The sequence below is a fragment of the Lycium barbarum genome, chromosome 3 (assembly GCF_019175385.1).
Source record: "Lycium barbarum isolate Lr01 chromosome 3, ASM1917538v2, whole genome shotgun sequence".
Taxonomy (NCBI): Eukaryota; Viridiplantae; Streptophyta; class Magnoliopsida; order Solanales; family Solanaceae; genus Lycium; species Lycium barbarum.
In genome coordinates, this window is record NC_083339.1 from 127,551,156 (window position 1) to 127,576,833 (window position 25,678).

The window sequence follows — 25,678 nt, forward strand, 5'->3', positions numbered from 1 at the left end:
TAAAACTCAACTTACAAATATGATTTTTTTAAGAATATTAGAATATCCAATTTCATCAAGTTACCAAAAGAGGATGATAACAAATACACATCTTCTGTTCCATTTTATATATTTCATAGTGCCTTTTTTTTTTCCAAAAAGAAAGATGATTCTCTATATTTCAAAACTCTTTAATTTAACGTTCTCACTTTATCTTAATGGTGTTCTTTTATAAGAATGCCATGATATGCATGAAACCACTTGATTTTAAAAATGCTTTGGTATGTGATACTTATATAGCTTAATCATGTTAGATGTTTTTAGAGGTGGATTCATAATTTATACTTTACAAGTTTAAACTATAAGATAGCGACATCATGTGTTAGCATTTAAGTTCTAAATTTCATGTTTGCATATGTTTAGTGAATTTCTTAGTACATATATAAAATTTAAACTAAAATTACTGAATTCGGCCTCACTGATAGTTCCAAATCTGCCTCAATTATGTGTTTCCATCCAATTCATTGGCAAATGCAAAATCCATCGTTTTAACACTCAGAAAAAAACCCTAGAAAAGAGGAAGAGGACTTTTTTCCTGTCTCCTGTCACATGTTAAGATCCTTAGTTAGTTCCATATCCCGACCTTGGGGAATTGGCTAGTTACCTTCACTCCGCGAGTTGGAAGAGGAATTCCTAATTCTTACACGGATGAGACTGATCTTCTGGCGAGAATGCTTATTTTCTCTTGAAGAGAGAGGCGCTAGCTAGCGCCCAACCTATACAAGGGCTTTCCACCTCCATTTGGTCGTGCTGCTATGATGTAACGTGCTATATTTTTGCACCTTGAGGCTGAGAGGTTAACTCCTTCCACTTTTTTATATATATAAAAAAATCTTAGCGCATCAACCACTATCATTTCCGAAAACAGAAAAGTAAACATTATTGTAGTTGTATAAAATGAATGAGAAAAGGTAGTAAAGAAAACACGTAACCCCAACGACTACAAAAGATCCAAAAACAATATAATATGTTGACAGCAAATATTAATGAGACATGAAGAAAATGCACGTGCGTGTCTGGATACAAATAATAATCGCCAAAGCTAATACCTCCTCCCATTTTCTTGATTGATACTGCTGTCTAATAGCAAATGGGGACACTTCTTTACTAATGAAAAATACAGACTCATTATTTTTAATTTAATTGTCCCCTAATAAGGGCTATATGTGATCGTCTAACTTTCAGACTTAATATGGGTTTAAAAATTAAGCACTTGATTTGATCTAATTTTATATCAGTGATAATTCAGAAACAAGAAAGTCCCGTATCTTCTAATGTATCAAAATAAAAATTATTTGGTCTCTAAAATAACCGAAAAACTCTATCTGATCACCTAACACGACCAAAAAAAGATATTATTGCGATTGAGTCAATCACCACGAGGTGCTCGTGAATGTATGCGATTTATTAAACTTTCAATTAAATGATGCTCTTTAACGTTGCTTATAATATATTACTAACAATACGTATGCATTGACATTCTATATAAAGAAGAGCTAGGAGAGCCATGCATCAAAACATCAACAAAAGATACTAGCTTTCTTCAGTGCTCTTATACTTCAATCTCATATTTTCAGCTAATAAAATTTCTCATCTTTTTCGCTATTATATTTCTTGATCATGATGTCCACAGATTTTGGTAAAAATCGTGTTCACAAAATAGCAAAAGATGGGTTGACGGATTTAATCCGTTTAATCGCAGAGAACCATGAAGCTGGTCGGCCATTTTATGTACTGGATTTGGCCACAACTGAGAGGCTTATGGACAAATGGAACCATTCTTTTCCAAATGTAAAGCCTTTCTATGCTGTCAAGTGCAACTCTGAACCTGCACTTCTTACTAAACTGGCCGATTTGGGTGCTAATTTTGATTGTGCTAGCCTATTCGAGATAGACACAGTCTTAAGTCTCGGAATTAGCCCAAAGCAAATCATATTTGCTAACCCGTGCAAGGCTATCTCCCACATCAAGCACGCAGCCAGTGTGGGGGTCAATCTCACAACCTTCGATTCCAAGCTCGAAGTTGACAAGATCAAGAAATGGCACCCACAATGCCATTTGTTACTCCGAATTAAAGCGCCCAGTGATAGTGGCTCGTTGCGTCCACTGGGTAAAAAATTCGGTGTGTTGCCCGAAGAAATTGACTCCCTCCTGCATTATGCTTGTAATATGGCTGGCCTAAAGGTTGTAGGCGTTTCATTTCACGTGGGATCTATTGCACTGGATCCCAGCATTTATCGTGAGGCGATCGCCAATGCCAGGGCCGTGTTTGATGCCGCTGATTATCTTGGAATTCCTAAAATGAAAATTTTGAACATTGGCGGGGGATTTAGATCGACCCCATTGTTCGAGGAAATAGCTGGTGTAGTAAATGAAGCAATTCAAGATTATTTCCCCGAGCCTAATTTAACAATAATTGCAGAGCCAGGACGATTCTTTCCTGAAACGGTTTTTACGTTAGTCACACATGTGATTGGTAAAAGAGTTAGAGGTGAGAAAATAGAGTACTGGATTGATGAAGGGATTTATGGATCATTTAGGCCAACACTTTATAACAGTTGCTTTGTGGGTATCAAGCCACTTTCAGTGAAGGGATCAGAAGAATCTAGTCAAATATGTGAATCGACCATTTATGGACCAAGCTGTGATTCCTTGGATGCAGTGGCCATAGACATAAAATTGCCGGAGCTTCAATTGGATGATTTGATAGTGTTCTATAACATGGGTGCATACTCAAAATGTGCAGGAACCATGTTCAATGGATTTGATATGTTATCTACGGCTACCTATCTTGCTAGCACTAATTCTTGCTAAAATTATATGTCCGTCAAAGAAAGAATTGGAGCTAGCTATCCTCTTTATTTTCTTATTTCTCTACATGCATGATGCATGGGCTGTATGATCGAATAAATCATTTGTTTTCCCATTGATCAGTAGTTTGTCTTTGCTACAGGCGTCCCTAGAGCTGCCATTTATATTTAATTGTGATCTTTGAGTACGTTTGATTGGCATTTTTGTAAGAAAAGGACACATATTTTATTAAAATCTTTTCAAATTTTACTTTTTAGTCTTCGGATATTCAAGCTTAATTTCCTATTACTGCAACCATTCTTTTTTTTTTTGACCGGGCACATTCACTTGAAAGTCTAAACCCAACCTATTTAGAAGGATTTCCACAAAAAGACTTAAAACTTCCGAGCAAGAAGTGAGGACCAAGTGAGTTTTAGATGTGAATTCTAGTTTTCTCTTATATGGAGCATTTGCATGGGCGGAGCCACCTTCGGCAAAGGGTGGTTAGGTGCACACCCTTCGTCGAAAAATTACGCGGTATACATAGGTTAAATGTTAGCTACAATGAGTATCTATTCAATTTTGCACACCCTTAACACAAGTAAGAAGAAAATTTGCACACCCTTCATCAAATTCCTGGCTCCGCCACAGAGCATTTGTCACACCTACATATATGCTGTTGTGCTTGCATTAACAGCAGCAAAATTGAGGTTTGCAATTTTCATCCATTTATGAATTTCTCTTCTCTGAAAGGCGCCTTTATCACTATAAAAAAAAAAAAAAGTAATTTGTGGAGGTTGAAAGTTGCAATTTATGGGGGTTTTGTGGGACCCCTAAAATAAATTAAGAAAACCAAAGAAAAAAAAGGAAACAAAAGAAAAAGGAAAAATAAAAGAAACGTGATTAGCTGATGTGCAGGGAATGGTAGGCCGACCATGAAATTGGTTTCATAACAAGTAGACTTGGCAATACAATTTGCAATATGCAAATTTTATATGTAAAGCGATGTTCTGATTGGTTGGACTTGAGGCAAATTTTCCTATAAATAGAGGAGCACGTTCCTCAGTTTAAACACACCAATACAGAGAGAGCGATAGAGAATAAAGAGTAATCTGCAGGCTGTTTTCTATAGTCTCTGAGAAAATTGAGTGGGAGTAATATTGTACTGAGTTGTGTAATAAAGAGTGTTGTTTCTTTTGAAGGTGTAGTAGCCTCTTGACACTACCAAGTCGTAATAGTGTTATTATATTGCTCCGCTCGAATATTATATTTTATCCCCTTAAAAGATTTGGTGTCATCGTTACTCTCTTATTCTTGCTACTTAACATGGATATTATTCCTAGATGGGATCATTATTTTCCAACAACGTGGTATCAGAGCCATGCCAAATAATAGTCTACCGTCTTTTCAGTACCCTCATCTCACAAAAGAAAATTATGAAAAATGGCGTCTACGAATGAAAGCCATTCTTGGCTCCCAAGATGTTTTGGATATTGTAGACAAAAGGTACGCAAAACCCGATAATGAGGAGACTTTGTCTCAAAATGAAAAAGATGTCTTGACAAAGACAAGAAAGAAAGATCAACAAGCCCTCACTCTCATCCACCAATGTTTGGATGATGGCATGTTCGATAAGGTGGCCAATGCAACCACCTCAAAGGAAGCTTGGGAGATTTTACAAAATTCTCTCCAAGGAGTTGATAAAGTAAAGAAGATAAAAATTCAAACTCTAAGGGCTGATTTTGAAATTTTAAAAATGAAAGAATCCGAATCCATTTCGGATTTCTATCCAAGAGTGATGGCTATTGTAAATTAGTTAAAAAGATATGGGGAGGAAGTAGATGATGTGCGTGTGGTAGAAAAGATCCTTCGCTCTTTAACACCAAAATTTGATTATGTGGTGTGTGCTATTGAGGAGTCTAAAGATTTAGACTCCATGACGGTAGAGCAATTGGAGGGTTCTTTACAAGCCCACGAAGAGAAGATTAGAAGGAGATAAGAAGAGCCACTGGAGGCACTTCTAAAAACTCACTCATCCTTCAAAAGTTTTGGAGGTGAAAACAGTTATAGAGGAAATGGACGAGGAAGAGGTCGTGGCACTCGTGGAAGAGGAAGGAATATTGGCAACAACTTAATTAACGAAGGGAGAAGCCAACAACCATTTAGAGGTCATGGTCATGGACAAAGAGGAGGAAGAGGACATGGCTATTACCAGGGTACCAATGAAACGAAGTATGATAAATCTAAAATTGAGTGCCACAACTGCCATAACTTTGGACATTACTCTCGGGAATGTCATAATAATGTTGAAGAGAAAGCTAACCTTGTTAACGACAAGAAAGAAGAAGGTGAGTCAACATTGTTAAAATTAATGGAGCAAGCAACCACATGTGTGGATGCAAAGATATGTTTATGGAGCTCACTAAGAAGGTGACATGCAACGTGTCCTTTTGGAGATACTTCAAAGGTACAAATCGAAGGAAAATGTACAATTCTGATCTCCTGTAAAGATGGTGGCCACAAGTTAATTCAAGATGTTTATTATGTGCCAAAATTGAAAAGTAATATCTTGAATTTAGGCCAACTTCTTGAAAAAGAATATGATATTCATATGAAGAATATGCATCTTTGGCTTAGAGATTCAAGTGGAAAATTAATCGCAAAAGTGCGTATGGCAAAGAATAGATTATTTTCTTTGAATCTGAAGACAATTAATGCAAAGTGTTTGAAGGCTATATACAAGATAAATCATGGTGTTGGCACATACATTTTGGGCACTTGAATTTTGAAGCGCTCAAATCAATGGGAGAAAAGAACATAGTACATAAGATTCCTTCAATCAACCATCACAATCAGTTGTGTGAAGCTTGTCTTCTTGGAAAACATGCAAGGAGGAGTTTCCCAAAAGAGGCCACGTCAAGAGCAATCAAGCCACTGCAGCTTGTTCATACAGATGTATGTGGGCCAATCAATCCACCATCTTCTGGTAAAAGTAAATACTTGTTGTTCCTTATTGATGATTTAAGTAGAAAAACTTGGGTGTATTTCCTGAAGCAAAAATCAGAAGCTTTTGTTGCATTTAAAAATTTCAAAGCACTTCTAGAAAAAGAGAGTGGCTATGAAATAAAAGCTTTTAGTTCTGATAGAGGAGGCGAATTCACTTCAAAAGAATTTAATGACTTTTGTTAGTCTCATGGAATTCGCCGCCCTCTAATAGTACCTTGCTCACCCTAACAAAATGGAGTTGCAAAGAGGAAGAATAGGACAATTATTAACATGGCAAGATGTATGTTGAAAGCTAAAAATATGCTAAAAGAATTTTGTGCCGAGGCTGTTTCTTGTGCAGTGTATTTGAGCAACAGGTCTCCAACAAGAAATGTTAGAGATCAAACACCTCAAGAAGGATGGAGCGGAAGAAAGTCAAGTGTCAAGCACCTGAGAATATTTGGGAGCATAGCCTATGCTCATGTGCCACATCAAGGGAGAGCGATGTCACGACCCAACCCCGTAGGCCGTGACTAGTGCCCTACTTGGGCACCCTGACATACCTATCCATATCGAAGCACATCCAAATAGCATATGCAGCCATAAATACTATATGCCGTCTCAAACTATATCAAATTGTATCAGACACATTTCAACGCAACCATGTGCGGACATATACATATATATCAAAAAGCCGGCAAGGCTGTCAAATGAATCAAAAGCCGTCAAGGCTATCAAATGGCACAACAGCCAAAAACACATATACAAATGCACGCCGACAAGGCTGCCATAAACATATAGAAAATGCACGCCGACGAGGCTGCCATAACGAGTAGAATCATATAAACACAACTGTACAAAAGTAGGCACACACACCCACAAATACGTCTACAGACCTCTAAACAGACCAAACGAATCATATGGCGGGACAGGGCCCCGCCGTACCCCTGAACGAATATATACATACATAGCGAACAAAAATATATACCAAAAGATATGCTCTGAAAGGAGAAGAGCACTCCAACAGCAAAAAGGGGGTGTCCTAAACCGGTGGATCACCAAACTGTGCGTCTGTACCTGCGGGCATGAAACGCAGCCCCCGAAGAAAGGGGGTCAGTACGAAATATGTACTGAGTATGCAAAGCAGAATATACAGAAAACAAATCTGAGATATAAACGAAATGGAAGTATCAAACATAAGTGCAAATCCAACATATCAAAATTTGTTTACTTTCAAAAATATGTAAGTCATGCGTCGGGTACAGAAGAATATGGTCGCTCACCCGTCGATGGCGCCATAACACAGCATAACACCAGAAAATCTCAAATCCCCGTATCCCCGTCACATATCACATCACAACATAACGCCATATATATAGGTGAAACCCGACCCTCTTTTGCGAGTAGCTCGGGAACCATAAACACAGCATAACTCCGGAGTATATCAAAATGCGCACGATAACAGAACCGGCCCGGGACTCGGCGAAAGGACTAACAGAATGCACGAATAGAGTCGTGAGTAGTCATATGCATAAAATCATTATCATAACTTCAAACATAAGTCAAATGATCATATTCGAAATCGGAATAATGGTCATACCAAATTCTTATGAAAATGTTGGAACAATCCGAGCCTTTATGCGAAAGATATGACATTAAAAAAAATTACGAAATTCATTAAAGTGAAACCTTTTTGTATAAAGTTTGGAAATCACTTCTTTCAAAAACATAATGGTTCATATTTCATCAAATCATACATAAGAGTGCCAAGGAATATATATAGATCATATCATGCTCGGATTTCGGATTTGGAATTTCCTAAAGGCTCTAATCTAGCCTATGTAAAACTAAGGCATGCCAAGAAAAGAAGGTTGCTTTACATACCTCGTACGCACTCCAAGCTAGCCAATCTAAGCTAATCCCAATCTACGCCTCGGGCTCCCCAAGGTCTACAAATATGCCAACGAATATCCGATATTAACCATAGGCACTTAAGCAATTATTTATTCCAAACTAACTCTAAATTCTACAGAAAATTCGGCAGCATTTCCCCTGTAAATAGGCCAACCCGAGAATTTAACTCGCTCAAAATCAACAACAACAACAACAACAACAACCAACCAACCTAACAACTCCAATAACCAATCCGGAGGGGCAATATTACATTAATAACTTTCTTTCACAACATTCAACAACATTAATATTCAATTCAACGGCTTACATTCAAGCCACAATATCGCTCATACATTCAATTATTAACCCGAATCCTTACCAACAATATTCAAGAGCATTCTAAACAATTCACATAATATTTCAACAACCCAATAATTTTCTCCCAGTTGGCCGAAACCAGCCCCAAACCGTGAGCAGTCCACTGTGCACACTCCCCAAATTTCAATTCATGATTTGTATCGACAATTCACAATGTAACGATATTATTTTCATAGATATACAAATTACGTCGAACGCACAATAAGCCTTAAATCAGTCCACAAATTCTCAACATCAATCTTGAGTTATTAATTGCTCAATTCCAACTAGAATTCATAACGACGATAATTAAAACGTTAAGCGATATTAAGGCGACCTTCGACATATTATATGACCCACATTCGTCCACACTCCACACATATATATGTTAATGGTTCTCATATATAAGGATTGCATTAGATGCACAAGGTTCTCCAAATCAGTCCGCAACGCTTACTATGTCAATTTGGGACATTAAATTCTCAATTCCAACCTACAAGTCATCACAATAATCATTTCGACGCTAAGCGATATTAATGAGTTCTTTGCCAAACATTTGTGGGCTATACACGGCTACATTACTCACATATATACATATATTGACGATTTTTGTTCTCTTCCCCACTCTACAACAATCTAACATGATATAAGAGTTAATTCATCAATTCAATCACACAACACACACCTACATCTCACACGGCCCACATACCAAACACAAGACCCAACTTCACATTCCATATTTCATGATTTTTATCCATTTTAACATACTCCAACATGAATTAAACGTCCACAACACATAAACAAGAGCAAAACTTACCTTTGTTCTTCACTTCCTCCAATAGGCTAGGGTTTGCAAATAGGCACAACTAATGGTTGGATGACCCAAACGATACTTCCACACTACTTAGGGACTTCAATATAGTGGGTCTATACCAAGGGAATAATTTTTGAGAAGCTAGAAATGGGATTGGTTTTTCCCTTCTTTGGCCGAAAACAGTAGGGTGTGGAGCTCTCCAAGTTGATATTTTTTTCTAAGTGTTTAAGAGTGGTGAGAAGATGACTTAAAGTCATCTTTTTAAGTCCACATATATCTCTTAGTTGTCTTTGGCCCACACAATGTGTTGGACCAATTAAAATTGGCCACACAATGTGTTGGACCAATTAAAATTGGCCACACAATGTGTGGGACCATTTCAACTTACACGGCCACCATGGCAGTTTTGCACCACATTTTAAATTCCAATTTTATGAATTGTGGTCCCAATTTTTTCTAAGTGTTCAATGCCATCAATTTCATATATAACTTATGTCTCAAAATAAAATCAAAGGTCAAAAGTCCCGACTTCAAATCCCGGAATAGTCTTGGCCTTAAATTATCATAGTTAATCCGGGTTGTCCCAATGTATGAAAATACGGGACGTAACAAGCGAAACTTGATGATCGGAGTGTCAAGCATATGTTTTTTGGATATGACGCAAGTTCAAAAGGCTACAAGTTATACAACCCAAGCAACAAGAAAGTGGTGGTGAGTGGTGATATTGAATTTGATGAAGAAGCAACATGGAATCGGGAGTTCTTCCATACTTTGAAGATGATGAAGAACAAGAGACCATAGCACCTGCACAAGATGCAACCCCACCTCCTTCTCCAATAAATGTTGCATCATCTTCTTCTCACGAAAGTTCAAATGAAAGGCCGCAGAGGATGAGGAGCATCCAAGAGCTCTATGATGATACAGAAGAAGTTACTAATTTTGATTTTTTGTATTGTCTCTTTGTTGACAGCGAACTAATCAATTTTGATGAAGCTGTTACAGACAAAATGTGGAGACAAGCCATGGAGGAGGAGATCAAGGCAATAGAGAAGAACAACACTTGGGATTTAACAACTCTTCCAATGGGTCATCAAGCAATTGGTGTCAAATGGGTATACAAGGCAAAGAAGAATGCCCATGGAGATGTGGAAAGATATAAGGCAAGACTTGTGGCTAAAGACTACAAACAAAGGCAAGGCATTGACTACGAGAAAGTCTATGCACCTGTTGCCCGCATAGAGACAATCCATCTGTTGATCTCCTTGGCGGCGCAAATGAAGTGGAAAATCCATCAAATAGATGTTAAGTCAGCATTCTTGAATGGATATCTTGAAGAGGAAGTCTATGTTGAGCAACCACTGGGCTTTTTGGTCAAAAACCATGAATAAAAAGTGTTGAAGCTAAAGAAATCTTTATATGGATTAAAGCAAGCTCCACGAGCGTGGAATAGTCGCAACGACAAGTATTTCCAAGACAATGGGTTTACTCGATGTCTCTATGAATATGCTCTTTACATCAAAGTTCATACAAATGGAGATATTCTGCTTGTTTGTCTTTATGTTGATGCTCTTATTCTAACGGGTAATAACCCAAGGTTGTTTGAAGCTTTCAAGAAAGTTATGTCCCTTGAGTTCGAGATGACGGACATAGGGTTCATTTCATATTACTTGGGCCTAGAAGTGAAGCAAATGGAGGAAGGCATCTTCCTATTTCAAGAAAGCTATACAAAAGAGATTTTGAAGAAGTTCAACATGTTCGATTGCAACCCTGTGAACACCCCAATGGAGAGTGGAACAAAACTATCAAAGTTTGATGATGGAGAAAAGGTGGACTCCACCATATTCAAAAGTCTCATGGGAAGTTTGAGGTACTTGACCTGTATATACTCTTTGCAGTTGAAGTAGTAAGTCGCTTCATGGAAGCTCCTACCTCTACTCACTTGAAGGTTGCTAGAAGAATTCTTCGTTACCTAAAAGGTACGATAGACCTTGGGCTGTTTTATACCTCTTCTAATGACTTTAACCTTGTGGGATATTGTGATAGTGATTATGCAGGAGATATTGATGATAGAACAAGCACAACTGATTTTGTGTTTTTCTTGGGTGATTGTGTTATTACTTGGAGTTCAAAGAAACAATCCATTATTACTCTCTCGACTTGTGGTACGTGTCATGCTATTTGGCTGAAAAGATTATTGAAGGAGCTCAATTTGCCACAAATTGAAGCCACGACAATTTGTTGACAACAAATCTGCGCAAGCACTTGCTAAGAATCCGATGTATTATGATCGAAGCAAGCATATTGACACAAGGTATCACTTCATCAAAGAATGCATTGCCAAGAAGGAGGTAGAACTTAAATATGTGAAATCTCAAGATCAAGTTGCGGATATCTTTACAAAGCCTCTCAAATTTGAAGATTTTCAGAGATTGAGATCAAGCCTTGGAATGAAAAGAGAAAATCAAAATTAAGGGAGAGATTTGTGGACCACTAAAATAAATTAAGAAAACAAAAGAAAAAAGGACACAAAAGAAAAAGGAAAAATAAAAGAAACGTGATTGGCTGATGGACAGGGAATGGTAGGCGGACCATGAAATTGGTTTCATAACAAGTAGACTTGGCAATGCAATTTGCAAATTGTATATGTAAAGCAATGTTCTGATTGGTTGGAATTGAGGCAACTTTTCCTATAAATAGAGGAGCACGTTCCTCAGTTTCAACACACCAATACAGAGAGAGCAATAGAGAATAGAGAGTACTCTGCAGGCTATTTTCTATAGTCTGTGAGAAAATTGAGAGTGGGAGTAATATTGTAGTGAGTTGTGTAATAAAGAGTGTTGTTTCTTTTGAAGGTGTAGTAGTCTCTTGACACTACCAAGTTGTAATAGTGTTATTATATTGCTCCGCTCGAATATTATATTTTATCCCCTTAAAAGATTTGGTGTCGTCGTTACTCTCTTATTCTTGCTACTTAATGTGGATATTATTCCTGGGTGGGATCATTATTTCCCAACAGTTTTAGCCTTTGCTAATTGCTTAGGGAGGCTAAAACTCCCGCAAATTGTAACTTTCAACCTCCACAAATTACCCCTTTTTTTGTAGTGTATTTTCCCTTAATATAGCTTATTAATTGTTTTTTGCTGCCTTGAACCTCAGGGGATTAAGAACGATCTTTTGTACTGGGACATGAATAATTTATGCAGCTATTGCTTCAAGCTACTCAGGCCTAGAGTTGAGTAAATAAAATTCTAACATCACACTAACAGCAGCTAAAATTTAACAGCAAAGTATTGTGCTTAGTACTAATGCAGCATGAACCAATATTAGGACTCTAGACAACAATTAATCAGGTGCGATCCATAGTTGCGACCAAGCACAATGACACCTGAAATAAAATTCTCAGCCGAATTATAATCTCTGCTCCGTGTACTATGAAATTCTCCGCAGCATAAGCATTATCAGAATGGATTCCAAGATTTTCCCTTTTTGTTCTGTTTTTGCTTATTGTAAAAAGGGATAAAAGGAAGAAGAAGATGAAGGAACGTAGTGATTTGGGAAAAGGAATTGTGCAGATTATGTTGGAGAAACTATATTCATAACATTTTTATCAAATGTTTTGTATTACTCTGGAGATATTACTGCAACAGTACCACAGGACACATATAACATATGCACTGACTTGAGGCTCATTCCATGTCAGACATACTGCGAAGTTCAATAATTTTCAACAATTACCAAAAGAAACCAAGAATTCGTTTTCATCTGGACAAGGAACATGTATTGAAGATACCATTAATTTTGAATTTACTCTAATTTATTTATACACTAGTTAATCTATCCGCGCTTCGCGCGGTTTGAAAAGTCTTTAAATTTACGGAATATATTATTCTGTAAATATAGTCGAAATAAAAGAGATAAAGTTTTAAGGAGAACGATGGAAAAAATATTTTGCACGTTGAAGAATAAGTTACTTTGGTATGTGTGACAATAAATGACATCTTAGTGCTTTAGAGTTAGATGGTATTATCTCTGAACTTAATTTCTATTACAGGTGTCCCGTTATAGAGGTGATGCATTTGTAACGAATATAAAAGAGCAACATAAACAATACCTTCTTTTGCCCAATGAACTCAGTGTCTGGTGTTAATCGAAATAACAAAAATTGCATTTCTTTTGTGAGTGGATAGACTTTTATGCTGCTTAAATTATGCCCAGTTGCTTAATTAGCATGACGGTGGAAACTATCCTTTTAGGTGTTAAGTCATTTCCAACAAACACTCGTGTTTCACTTGCTTTCACCACTGGAATTGGTTGTTCTCTTATTGTTTCTTCCCTTAGTTAAATCCTAAGTAGGAGATCAAGAAGCTGTTCTCATGACAGTAGTTTGGTTGGGTAAATGAAAGATCTCATTGGGCTATATCATCAAGTAATATGTATGGTTTTTGACTTCTCATCTACCATAAATTATACGAATTTCTCATGCTCAAAAAAGTCTCTCTGAAAGAGGATGTATTGTGTCGGCATTTGTATGAGGGACGTAATATTATTGCAAAATGCAGGTGGAACGGACCCAAAATGCCCTCATTGAAGGATCTAAGTAACACAATAACTAATAAAAATAGAAAACTACAAGATTTCGCTCTTGAATATAATTATAAATATTCAAAACCATGAAAAAGAAACAAAATTTTCAAGTTCGAGTACTTCTCTCAAATTACACAATCAGTTTGGTTTTCACATAGTGAAATTAATTCTCCATTTGTTCGAGTTCTCGACTTGGTGCTATCCTATTCGGGAGCGATCCTTTGTTATAGGTAGTTTAACCGTATTCCGGAGGCACTAACATGACTCACACTTGCAGAGATCAGAAAAGGCTTTGCTTACTGCGGTCCCTATTCTTCTTGGTTTTTCATGGTCTTAGCTACATAAAATGAACATCTTCAATTCAAGCAACGATGTTGAATGTCAAACTTTCCAGTACACTCTAGAATAGCTCTGCAAGATTGCCTTACCAACATCCTGCTAGAATAAGTATTTGATTGTTCACTTATCTATTCAAAAATGACATTCAAGTGTAGTCTAACAATGTAATTGTTGGATGAAGTATGTAAGTTATGTAATTGCTAATGGGCTAAGAGAGAACAATCTCATTAATATTGATAATTATTAAGCAACAGTAACTTTAAATAAATACTTCAGTTCAGTAGGTACCTCATAAAAAATTAGCTCTGACGGTAAATGTTTCGTTGAACGTAGAGTAGATCGTGAACTAAAATATGAATACTCAAGAACAAAACCTGGGAAAAATAAAAGAAAATCCACGTTCACAGAAGCCTAATGAAGATAAGATATCCCTTGTGATCTAAAAGGTAGTACCACAATTTCAAGAGTGAAGTTAGTAACACGACAACCTCCCACGAAATGTTTGTTACCACAAAACCTCAAATAAGTGGCAATAGAGACTTTTTGGGAAGCTTTAGCCAAAACATAACTAAAACTCAGTTAATAGTATAACACTGTTTTCAATCATCTTTCATCTCAAGGAACAAAAAAGGACATAATGGCAGGTATGTACTTTCGAGCACGCCATAACTCAAAGTGTATTGCTTAAGCTACAACAACAGTAACAATATTATTCGATATAAGAAGAAAACTAAAAAAAAAAAAAATACAAATTACAGCAAGCCTAGGGAAGGAAAAAGGCCTCCCACTACTTCTCGTGGGATATATACCAGGTGAGTTTTCTTGTAGAGGTGATAAGAACTCAGACCCATTCATTTTCATATACAATTCGAGAATTAAAACGTCTGCAATTTCAACAGATAATAGCCTAATCATAAATAATAACTGTAAGGTACAAAGAAACATTTTAGCATTTTTTCCCTAGAAATCAAGAAGAACCTAGAGTTTCTGTAGCAAAGAATACCTACACGCAGAGGGAGACTTTCTATGACTACGCAACACCTTGGTGGTGATATACTATGATCGTCGATGAGTTGGTACTCAGAGACTTCTTCAAATAATGAACTCCAAAAACCATTCTCACATAATAACAGAAGTAGATGAAATGCACAAGAATGATCTGATTAATATGAGAAAATGAATTTGAATATTATTGATTAAATAAGACAACCATAACTACAACGATATTATTGTACTGTTGACATAAGCTGGAATTATAAGTAATGAAAGAGAAAATTCAAAAAGAATATTGACCAAGGATAGCACTATATGACTTACCCAGGACCACGTGCTGGAGGAGACTTTAGTGCAAATTTCTCAGCTATTTTTTTTTTTGATTAAGCACCGGGTGTCCGAGGCTCTTTGAGCCTCGACTAATCCCGGGGGTGCACAGGCCCTCAGCAAGGAGTTTCCCGCAAGTGCACCACGGGTAATTCAGGGTTTTACCCAGTCCGATGGCCCTCAGAAATTGTTTGCACCCAATGGGTTTCGAACTTGAGACCTTGAAAGGGAGCACCCCAAGGCTCAAGCCAATTGCCACCAGGCCAACCCCTGAGGGTTCAAATTTCTCAGCTATTGCAATACTGATCTTATAAGGTGAACACATTAATGGTTAATTAGCAAGTAAGGCATTTACCGCATAATGTGTAAACAAATTAATTTTGTTCAAGTTCTTTACCGTTAAAGAAGCTCTGCAGAAGAATCTTCACATGACAAGATTGCACCCCTTTTGCGATATCCTTGTTCATAGCCTCGTTTTGCTTGATTGCTGCCGTCAGTTTAATGAGAAAGGAGTAATCATCTCATTCCAAGACATAGAATTTATGTGAAGATTGAAAGGTAGTTTTACGTCTGGGACATCAGATTAGAAATATTTAATTGCTTGATAGAAGAACACAACTGGAAAGAAAACTAAATAACCAATCAAAAAAGGAGTTTCGAAAGCTCGCAGTTAGGAAATTGAGAGGAAATAACACTAAATAACCACTTTGAAAGGAGTTTCCGAAGCTCGCGGTGGGAAAATTGCGAAGAGAATGCCGAATCATCTTTTCTTCTTCCGACACCATAGCACAATTTGTGAACTCCACGAGAAGAGATACAGATGTCCAGGGAAGCGACATATAAAAGAGATAAATGTGAAAAGCAGAACTCAAAGCATCAGTTTCAGCTAAAGAAACTGTAAATTTTTAGACTTGGATTTTTTGTACAAGGAATTCCTAACAACTGAATCTCATATCCATATTACAGTTAAGTGCTTAATGGAGATTGAGAACAAAATTAAGAGACCAAAAAAAAAAAAAAAAAACACTAAAAGGGAAAGAGAAATAATACCATACCAGAATATGGTGTACCGTTTTATGATGCACAAAGGTTTTCTTCTTCTCATTGTCTTGTATAGATAGTTTCGTTGTTGTTCCCGAATATACCATTACCCTGACAATCTAACAAAAAGAGTATGTCTAGAGCACAAACAATAAGGAGAAATGAATAAAAGTCTTCCTAACAAATTATGAAAAATTCAAACAACCACTAATACCGAAGTGATGTAAGAGACGGGACAAAGGTTTGACAAATCTTAACTTTATGAACAATGACTTTGAGATTGAGATAATTTCTCTTAAACAAATAGCATTACTTCTGACATTGACTAAACACCATTCCATGGCCATCTTGCGCGAAGCTGATGCATTAACACCTGTGTTATAATAGGCATAATTTTTTTGTGATAAAATTGAAGATCATAATAACATTTATGGACCCAAACTTCGTATTCTCTAGACAAAAATAAATTGTCATATACATAACACGTGCACAAATTGCATTGAATTGCTACGTTTCAACAATAATTGCATAAACAATGAGGGAATTTGAACTGAATAAAACACTATTACCTTTTTCGTGGGAAATGTTGGTCTAAGGAATATCATAAAAAGAACTGTAAGGAGAAATAAAGGAGCAATGCCGTTTCCTTTTGTTATTTTCGTCATTGTTAATCTGAAAAAAAAGAAGTTAAAAGAGTGTTAATACTGAAACCATGAAGGCAAATACTTGTCATATAAACCTGAAAGACATTTTTTTTTCTATTTCTTTGGGTTTTCTTCTTAATGTTATCCGAATTTTATCTTCTCCCTATTACTTCATTTAGAATTATGAGACAACAACTACTTACCGTCATTTGGCTGCCGTTTAGAAGTGGATAAATATCAAGCACAAATAGATCCGCATAAATACACAACAAAGAAATATTTTGTGCTATCATGTCAGATCAAAGACCCTTGTGGTCCGGCCCTTCCCCGGACCCCGCGCATAGCTGGAGCTTAGTGCACCGGGCTGCCCTTTCATGTCAGATCAAAGACATAATAAAACACACAAAAAAAACAAAGAGATACTATCTGTTCTGCAGATTGAGATGAAGTTATTTTTTTCATTTTCCTTTGATTTTACTTAGCTTCTTATAGTTCCAGGTAATTTTTTCTTTTCGTTCTATTTTAGCAGAGTAAAGGGAAACATAAAGCCCAAAAAACAATTAATTCTTTGTGAAATAAAAGGTAAGAAACAGTATGCACAATCAAACATAAACATGAAGGGAACAACTATAGTGAAAAAAAGAAGAAGACAGAGAGATTTACCTATTGAGAGAAATAACAAGAACAGAAGACGAAGAAGAGGGAAAGAGGAAGGCGTTCAAGGAAATTTACCTTGAAGAGAAAGGTTAGAGAGTGATTATTACTTTAGGAATTTTAGGAGAAGAAGAGGTTTTTATCCTTTTTGACATAACACCAGTCCGGAGACCGGAAGTGACGACATTCTTGTTATTTTTTAACAAAAGCACTAATTTTTCCCAGTTTGAAAGGCAAAATTGTAAGAAAATAGATACATAAAATTCAAAACTATCGCACTGGCATAGTCGATCATACCGCAACGAAGTGACAGATACCAATCAGGAAAAGCGGTGTTTTAAAAAATGGGATTTTTCAGATCGGTATGACTTATACTTTCTCTTTGCTCCATTTTGTTGTCTGTGCCTTTGAAATAACAAACGAAGGAGTGGAAGGGCCTAGAACTTGTCTCTGAGAACAACATCAACTTATCTTCGGAAACGTACAACTGAATGTCAAACTAAAATTAATCCTTAGAAAGACAGGGTCGGTTCAAGAATAACTGAATCTCAGAATTTGGTAAATAAAAAAGCCAAAAATATATTGTGATAACTAATAGTAAAATCTATAATATAGAAAATAAATAGAATCACAAAACAAAACCTAAAATTCCAAAAAAGAGAAAAGGCAGATTTACCTTGGGCGACGGCAAGACAAGAGGAAGAAGTGTCTAGTAAGCATGAAGAGGAAGACGAAACAAATAAGGGAGTTTTTTTTTTTTTTTTTTTGCACATAATAAAAGGTAAAAATAGGGATAAAAACCCAAAAATTGAAGAAAACGGAGATCCTTTATTTTGATTTTGCTACTTTCAGGATAATGGCTTCATCAATGGTAGCAGTCATGTGGGTGGTGAATGAAGAAGTGAAACGGTGCGAATTAATTTGGAGACGGAAAAGAGGTGTAGGGAAATAACAGACGAAGCTTTTTTTTTTTTAATGATTAAAAAATCAGGAATAAATAAGAGATAAAGTTAAAATTCTGAGGAAAAAGATAAATTAAAATCCTGCGTGCGTTTGTGTTGCGCCACATCAACGGGTCTGTGGCCTGCTTTCAATTATTTTTTTAGGACTAACTGAGAAGATCCAAACTTACCACAGTGTACTGGATTGACTATAAGGAAGTTAGGTGAAATCCCCTGCCCAGGCTCCTAAGGTTGGAGCTGGATGGTTTAACATAGAAAAGGTAGTGTTGATTATACTTTGGTGTATTATTTGGATTTTGGCATATTAGTTGGGAAACTTTGTGGCTAGGGTTTGAATAAGTGTCTTGTTTATTTATTGTATTGCCTAATGTTCTGATTCTCAGTGAATGAATTAATTGTTGCTTGATTAATTCTACTTTAATTTGATTCTTAGAGTTTGTCCAACTCTAGGAAGTTAAATTCCCATTTGCCTTGGTTTGAGCTTGGGAAATAATAGAAATTAAGGTTGAGTTTAGATTAACCAATAAGCTTTTAATTTAATCTACACTATGGTGATTGAGGCTAGGGATAGACTCATTCACTCTTGTAGCCAAAATTTGATGAACTTAATGCATCTTAGCTGAAATAGCGAGAATTAACTTAGATAGACTCATTAATCTTTGGGAAACATTAATGGGTAATTAAGAATCTCATCAGTTGTCGGGAGATACTAATGAGTAATTGAATTCAAAAGGCTAATAATATTGACCTATAAGACATAATTAATGAGGTTTAGGCAACTGAGTGACTAGGCTTGAGGTGAATTCATATCCTAGGTTCCAAATCCCTTGTTCTCGATTCCTTGTGGCCGTCATTGATCACCTTTTCTCGTTTTCATAGTTTTTATTTTTAGTAGGTGTTAGTTTTACTTCAATACAAAAAAGTATTTGGCAATCTGCAGAAGCTACCTAGTCGTCCTAGATATTGTTCTATTTGGGAATCAACCCAGACTCATGTTGAATATTATCTTTGCATCGATCACTATCCCGTTTTAGAAATAGACCTGAGCGAGAATCCTGATCCCCACATAATAAAAATATTTCCAAGTAGGGTGAAATTTGGTGGATGTCTACAACAATGGTTTGCTAGCACCATTGCAGCGACCTGAAATTTTTTCTTTGTTCAAGTCCTTAAAGAGGATTACGATGTGTTGAATGTATCGTTTTACATGCCAATGATATCAATTGGATATGATAATATATTTGGAGCAAGGTTTGAAAAGTTATAAAGATGTTTACAAGTGGGGAAAAGTAGTTAGGAATGGTATGCAAAGAGTTGGGGGGAAAATATCCAAAGTGACACATAGCCTAATTTTTAAAACCGCAAAACTCTCAAAGTATAAGAGCCTGTTTGGAAAGCCACCTGGTAATTGGAATCGGTGTAATTATTACCCTAGTAATTAGACAGCCTAGTAATTACACAGTAGTGCAATTACAACGACCTGTTTATTTTTCATAATATAATTACAGTGTAATTACAAGCATTTGTTTGGTTGCATAAGTGTAATTACACAGTTAGTTTAATTTAAAACTAAAATTTAATTATAAAAAATTTAAAATTAATATTTAAAAAATACGTGCCTTTATAAATGATATTAAATTAGTTATTTAATAATACATTGTTTCTTGAAAATATGTTAATTAATAATCATATATTTGTAACTAATATTGTAAAAAATAATTGATATATAATTTCAAATTAATAATATTTTAATTTTAATTGATTATAAAAACTAAAAGCATAGTTTTTTTTGTGAGAACATCATGCGATTGGATGTTTGACAAAAAAAGAATATTTATAAATATAATGCCATAACACTATTCAAATGTTTGACAATAATTCTATCAACTGTAAGTGAAAAATAAACAACATGCAATGTAAAATAACAAGTCAATAGTACTAAAGCAAATATTTTTAAAATCGAAAATATAACCTAAATTCAAAATCCGAAAGAATATTTTTAACATAATATTCTTATGTCAAATTCTAACGTTACACAAGTAAGTTTCAATGTAACATAAGCAAATACTCCTATAATTCAAAGGAAAGGGAAAATATAAGTCAATAACCTCATTCACAACGAAATTCTACTTTAATAACGTCACTTTTTATATGCAAAGTTTGCTAATGACTCATTCTTTCTAATATTAAGAGATGTAGTTTCAAAAATTAAAATATTAACACGGTTATGCTAAATGAATAAAATTAAAAATTAAAAAAAAATACGAGCAATTACATGGAACCACAAGAAGTACAGGTTGGGAATGAGAAGAAAGAAAATGAAATATAAATTCTATAAAAAGAAAAATATATTTTAAAAAATACAAATGATTAAAAAGTAAAAATAAAAAAGAAATTAAATAATAGAAATAAAAAATAAATTAGAAAAGAAAAGAAATTAAAATAAAATAAAAAATAAATTAAATAATAGAAATAAAAAAAATTAAAATAAAATAAAGAAGAAATAAACTAAAAAATAACCCTGTAATTACAAGGTGTAATTACACTCAATTCTCAGCACCCCCTTGAGAATTGGAGAGTGTAATTACACCCTCTCAATTACACCTAATTCCCACCTAACTGTGTAATTACCTGGTCAAACAAACATGTCAAACTATGTAATTACACCCAATTACACTCAATTCCAATTATCTGGGTGGCTTTCCAAACAAGCCCTAATAAATTTGGCTATCGTTAACACATACCATTGTAGCCCTTGAAGTCTAGTTTCAACAATTCAAACAGTTCACTGCTTGGACTATATATACTACAAAAAGTTATGATCATTTTAATGGAGGTGCACAAAGCTGAATCCTAAAATTGGCTGGTTCACAAAGGTATAAAGCTAGGCTGGTAAAATAAAAAAGAAACCACAAGTGATGAACTCAAATTACATCTTTTAGTATAAAGTGGTCGTAACAAAGAGAGTGAATCATATGAGTTGGATGTATCGAACCTCAAGGAGTTTGAGTGTTAAGACTTTAGGTACTATATGTGGATCTCGCGAACTTAGTTTATCCTCTTAAAATTGTTGTGATGTACTAAACTACTAAATAAAGGCTAATAACAATGAATCAACCACTTAAGAGTGCAGAAATGAGTCTTCATCAACTGCATTCATTAAGTTCAAACTCCTGAAAACAAAATCAAGTTAGTTTTAGGCTATTAATTTGTACTTAAAGAATCATACTTAAAGTTTACTAATTATAATTCTGCTAATGAGCCTCGTGATTATACTTACTAGAAACATGTATATTTTCATGGAGTAATACATGCTCGTCCATGGTTAAGAGAGGATATATTTAGGACCTGTTTGGCAATGAGAATTTTTCAATTTTTTTCGGAAAATTATTTCACTTTATTTGAAAATTCCAAATACAACTTGAATTTGAAAAACACCTAAAAACTTGTTTTCACTTTCAATATATTCAAACAACTAAATATTCGTTGCAAAAACTATAGCCAAACACAACTCTATCTTTAACTCCAACTTTAAAATTTCAAATAAAGTGAAAATTATTTGATTTTCATGGCCATCAGCATGGCCTACTTAGTTGGTTCGCTTGATGAAAGTTAACGGCATTCGGTGTCAGTTACGTCTCATCCCAAAATTGGTATGTGACATGCAATCAATCACTCACTTCACACATCTACATTGATGATATTAGGAAATTATAATATAAAAAAATACGTCTATCAAATATTGACTTATAAAATGAATCATAAAGAGTAGAAAACAACTACTATCATATATGATGAAGAATGTATATTATGGACGTCGTGGCGTGTTTGAATACAACACAAATAATATAATAAGAGGGTCGTTCCTGAAATGGGACACCATACGTTCCTATCTCTCATGTTCTTGCTATTGCTGTTTATTGGCACATGGGAACACTTCTTTATACTAATGAGAAATCGAGACTCATTTCTTTATATTTATATAGTCTGATAGTATTTATTATGTCCCTAGCAGCTTTTCGATTTCGAAAGTTAAAAATTTTAAGTTCGACTATCAATTTCAACACCGATAAGTTTTTTAGAATAAAATTTACATATTTGGAAACTATGTAAAGTACTATATGTCACAATAATTGAAAATTTAAAAGATTTAATAAATACATGAAAAATTTGCGGTTAAAGAAAAAATTGTTTGACTTTCGAAATCGAATGGCACCACAAAATTGGATGGAGGGAGTAACTAATAAGGGGCTGCATGTGAACGTCAAACTTTCAGATTTATTATGCATGGTTTTAAAAAATTAAGCACTTGAATAATCATTTTTAACTGGAAAGTTAGAAAAAAAAAACCTTTAAAGAAAATGTATCTCTTATTGTACTAAAATAATTATTATTGGTTTACTAAAGTAAAACTCTATCTCTGATCACAAAACGTGACAAAAAAGAAGAAGGTATTATTCCACTAACCCCCTGATTGGATGGTGGTTTCTCGTGGTTCATTAATGTATGATTTTCTATGAAATCATGTTTGTTTCCATTGTTCTTAAAATTATGTGGTATGGTATTATAAACCCGTGGTTCATTCCATGGTTATATAACCATGAAAAATCCTAATTTTTTAAACCACCGATTTGGTGGTTTTTCCATAGTTATGTATTTCATTTCTCCATTATACCCCACCCTCCACCATCCTCCCCACCCCACCCCCAACATATCACTCGCCCCCATCCCTGCCCCACCCTACAACTCACCCTCACCCCCACCCCACTCACCCCCGCCCTACCACCCACCCCCACCACCCACTACCCCTCACCACCGCTCAACCCCACCCCACAACAACTCACCCCCACAGTACACCACCCACCCCTCTACTACCCCTCACCACCACCCAACCCCACCCTCACAACCACTCACCCCCACCCTACCACCAACCACCCCCACTCTCAACCCATAACCACCCACATCACACCACCCACCCCTCCACAACCCCCATCCACTACCTAATTATTTTTTAAAGTTCCTATTTTATTTTTTATCTGAGTTTTATTAATAGATATAAATTAATTTCTAATTAAGAGTTAAGGGTATTTTAGTAAACTTACAAGTTATTATACAGTACCATACAGTCAAATCACACAATACAAATGTTATTAAACCACAACAACCGATACAGTCTATCCAAATATTGTATTCATTAATACAGTACAACACCATACTATACCATACCATACTGTACATTAATGAACCACGGGAAACGACCATCCAAACAGAGAGTAAATGATTAAGGCGGGCTCGAGTCGATCACCACTCATAATATAATACTCTTACAATACGCGTGGATGGGTTTTTAGGCATATATCGGTGTTCTTATATAACTATATAAAGGAGATAGATAGAGGAGCCATGCATAGAAATTAAAGACGTTAGCTTTCTTCTTTCTATTTCATACATAAATACATTTTCATCGACTAAATTTATCAATCATGCTGTCTGCAGCTAAGAGTCGTGTATACCAAATACCAAAAGATGGGATGACGGATTTAATCCGTTTAATTGCAGAGAACCACGATGCTGGCCAACCTTTTTATCTATTGGATTTGGCAACAATTGAGAGGCTTATGGACAAATGGAACCATTCTTTTCCGAATGTAAAGCCTTTCTATGCTGTCAAGTGCAACAGTGAACCTGCACTTCTTACCAAACTAGCCAATTTGGGTGCTAATTTTGATTGTGCTAGCCTACTCGAGATAGACACTGTCTTAAGTCTCGGTATTAGCCCAAAGCAAATCATATTTGCTAACCCCTGTAAGGCTATTTCCCACATCAAGCACGCAGCTAGTGTGGGGGTCAATCTCACAACCTTTGATTCCAAGCTCGAAGTTGACAAGATCAAGAAATGGCACCCACAATGCCATTTGTTGCTCCGAATTAAAGCCCCCAGTGATAGTGGCTCGTTGCGTCCACTGGGGAAAAAATTCGGGGTGTTGCCTGAAGAAATAGAACCCCTCCTGCATTATGCTTGCAATGTGGCTGGCCTAAAAGTTGTGGGCGTTTCATTTCACGTGGGATCTATTGCACAGGATCCCAGCATTTATCATGAGGCGATCGCCAATGCCAGGGCCGTGTTTGATGCTGCTGATTATCTTGGAATTCCTAAAATGAAAATTTTGAACATTGGCGGGGGATATAGATCGACCCCATTGTTCGAGGAAATAGCTGGTGTAGTAAATGAAGCAGTTCAAAATTATTTCCTCGAGCCTAATTTAACAATAATTGCAGAGCCAGGACGATTCTTTCCTGAAACGGCTTTTACTTTAGTCACACATGTGATTGGTAAAAGAGTTAGAGGTGAGAAAATAGAGTATTGGATTGATGAAGGGATTTATGGATCATTTAGGCCAACACTTTACAACGGTTGCTTCGTGGGTATCAAGCCACTTTCAATGAAGGCTGAAGAATCTTGTCAAATATGTGAATCAACCATTTACGGACCAAGTTGTGACTCCCTTGATGCACTGGCCATTGATATAAAATTGCCGGAGCTTCAGCTGGATGATTTGATAGTGTTCTATAACATGGGTGCATACTCAAAATGTGCGGGAACCAAGTTCAATGGATTTGATATGTTATCCACACCTGCCTATCTCGTTAACACCAGTTCTAGCTAAGACTATATGTTCGAGACCATGAAATAAGTGAAGCTTTCCTTGTTATTTTCTTAATCTTTTACATTTGAAATATGATCGAATAAAGCATTTGTTCGCATTAATTAGACTTTCGTTTTTGTTACAGACGTCCTTGGGGCCGCCATTCATGTTTAATAGTGATCTTTTATAGTATATCAATTTTATTTTAAAGCTTTCCAAATTTTACTTTTTAGTCTTCGGGTAGTCAAGATTTCCAATTACCTTTTACTTTTTAGTCTTCGGATATTCAAGCTTTTCAAATTAATGACGTCAGTAATTTTAAAACAACCTTAAATATAAACTAGGGCTAGGCATAAATACCGAAAATCAAAAAATCGAACCGAACCGAACTTCAGAAAACTGAAACCGAAAGAACCGAACCGAAAGTTCGGTTCGGTGTTCGATGTCCACCTTCAAAAAACCGAAACCGAAATAACCGAACCGAAGTTTGATAAAACCGAACGGAAGAACCGAATGCCCAGTGTAGTTTATTCTCTTCTTGACAAGTATATTCTCTCACATTTGGTGAGAGCTTGGAGAAATTAAGAGTTGTATTGATGTAAAGGTTAC

General features: G+C 35.8%; 3 protein-coding genes and 1 long non-coding RNA gene across 45 annotated transcripts; 2 read left to right on the forward strand and 2 right to left on the reverse strand.

Annotated features, from left to right (window-relative positions):
* Positions 1 to 1,570: 1,570 nt before the first annotated feature.
* On the forward strand, positions 1,571 to 2,972 carry LOC132632380 (ornithine decarboxylase 1B, chloroplastic-like). Its single transcript, XM_060348293.1, has one exon. The coding sequence runs from the start codon at positions 1,660 to 1,662 to the stop codon at positions 2,851 to 2,853; it is 1,194 nt and encodes a 397-aa protein (XP_060204276.1). The 5' UTR covers positions 1,571 to 1,659; the 3' UTR covers positions 2,854 to 2,972.
* Positions 2,973 to 6,515: 3,543 nt separating this feature from the next.
* On the reverse strand, positions 6,516 to 8,251 carry LOC132634141 (uncharacterized). The gene is made up of 3 exons (XR_009580054.1): positions 7,699 to 8,251; positions 7,098 to 7,305; positions 6,516 to 6,891 (listed from the first exon to the last, which is right to left on the reverse strand). It is a non-coding gene; the product is annotated as an uncharacterized LOC132634141 (long non-coding RNA).
* Positions 8,252 to 13,497: 5,246 nt separating this feature from the next.
* Positions 13,498 to 18,817, reverse strand: LOC132632381 (uncharacterized). Of its 42 annotated transcripts, none has more exons than XR_009579325.1 (8): positions 18,137 to 18,817; positions 16,732 to 16,834; positions 16,177 to 16,281; positions 15,828 to 15,921; positions 15,519 to 15,608; positions 15,119 to 15,391; positions 14,090 to 14,175; positions 13,498 to 13,897 (listed from the first exon to the last, which is right to left on the reverse strand). XR_009579325.1 is itself a non-coding variant. In XM_060348294.1 (7 exons), the coding sequence occupies exons 1-7, from the start codon at positions 18,178 to 18,180 to the stop codon at positions 13,844 to 13,846; spliced, it is 579 nt and encodes a 192-aa protein (XP_060204277.1). In that variant the 5' UTR covers positions 18,181 to 18,797; the 3' UTR covers positions 13,498 to 13,843. The 42 variants fall into 42 exon arrangements, 2 of the variants coding, with proteins under 2 accessions (XP_060204277.1, XP_060204278.1); XR_009579326.1 differs by having other exon boundaries at positions 13,498 to 13,900; XR_009579354.1 differs by having other exon boundaries at positions 15,119 to 15,428; positions 15,828 to 16,535; positions 18,137 to 18,794.
* A 5,033-nt stretch (positions 18,818 to 23,850) lies between these two features.
* Positions 23,851 to 25,191, forward strand: LOC132634142 (ornithine decarboxylase-like). The gene has a single exon (XM_060350441.1). The coding sequence runs from the start codon at positions 23,906 to 23,908 to the stop codon at positions 25,088 to 25,090; it is 1,185 nt and encodes a 394-aa protein (XP_060206424.1). The 5' UTR covers positions 23,851 to 23,905; the 3' UTR covers positions 25,091 to 25,191.
* The last annotated feature ends 487 nt before the right edge of the window (positions 25,192 to 25,678 follow it).

Coding starts and splice junctions, on each gene's coding strand:
- LOC132632381 (XM_060348294.1), bottom strand. CDS start 18,180: ATGCTTACTAGACACTTCTTCCTCTTGTCTTGCCGTCGCCCAAG. Junction 16,835..18,136: donor TTGTCTTGCCGTCGCCCAAG/GTAAATCTGCCT, acceptor CTTTTTTTTCAG/ATTAACAATGACGAAAATAA. Junction 16,282..16,731: donor CAACATTTCCCACGAAAAAG/GTAATAGTGTTT, acceptor TCTTTTTGTTAG/ATTGTCAGGGTAATGGTATA.
- LOC132632380 (XM_060348293.1), top strand. CDS start 1,660: ATGATGTCCACAGATTTTGGTAAAAATCGTGTTCACAAAATAGCAAAA.
- LOC132634142 (XM_060350441.1), top strand. CDS start 23,906: ATGCTGTCTGCAGCTAAGAGTCGTGTATACCAAATACCAAAAGATGGG.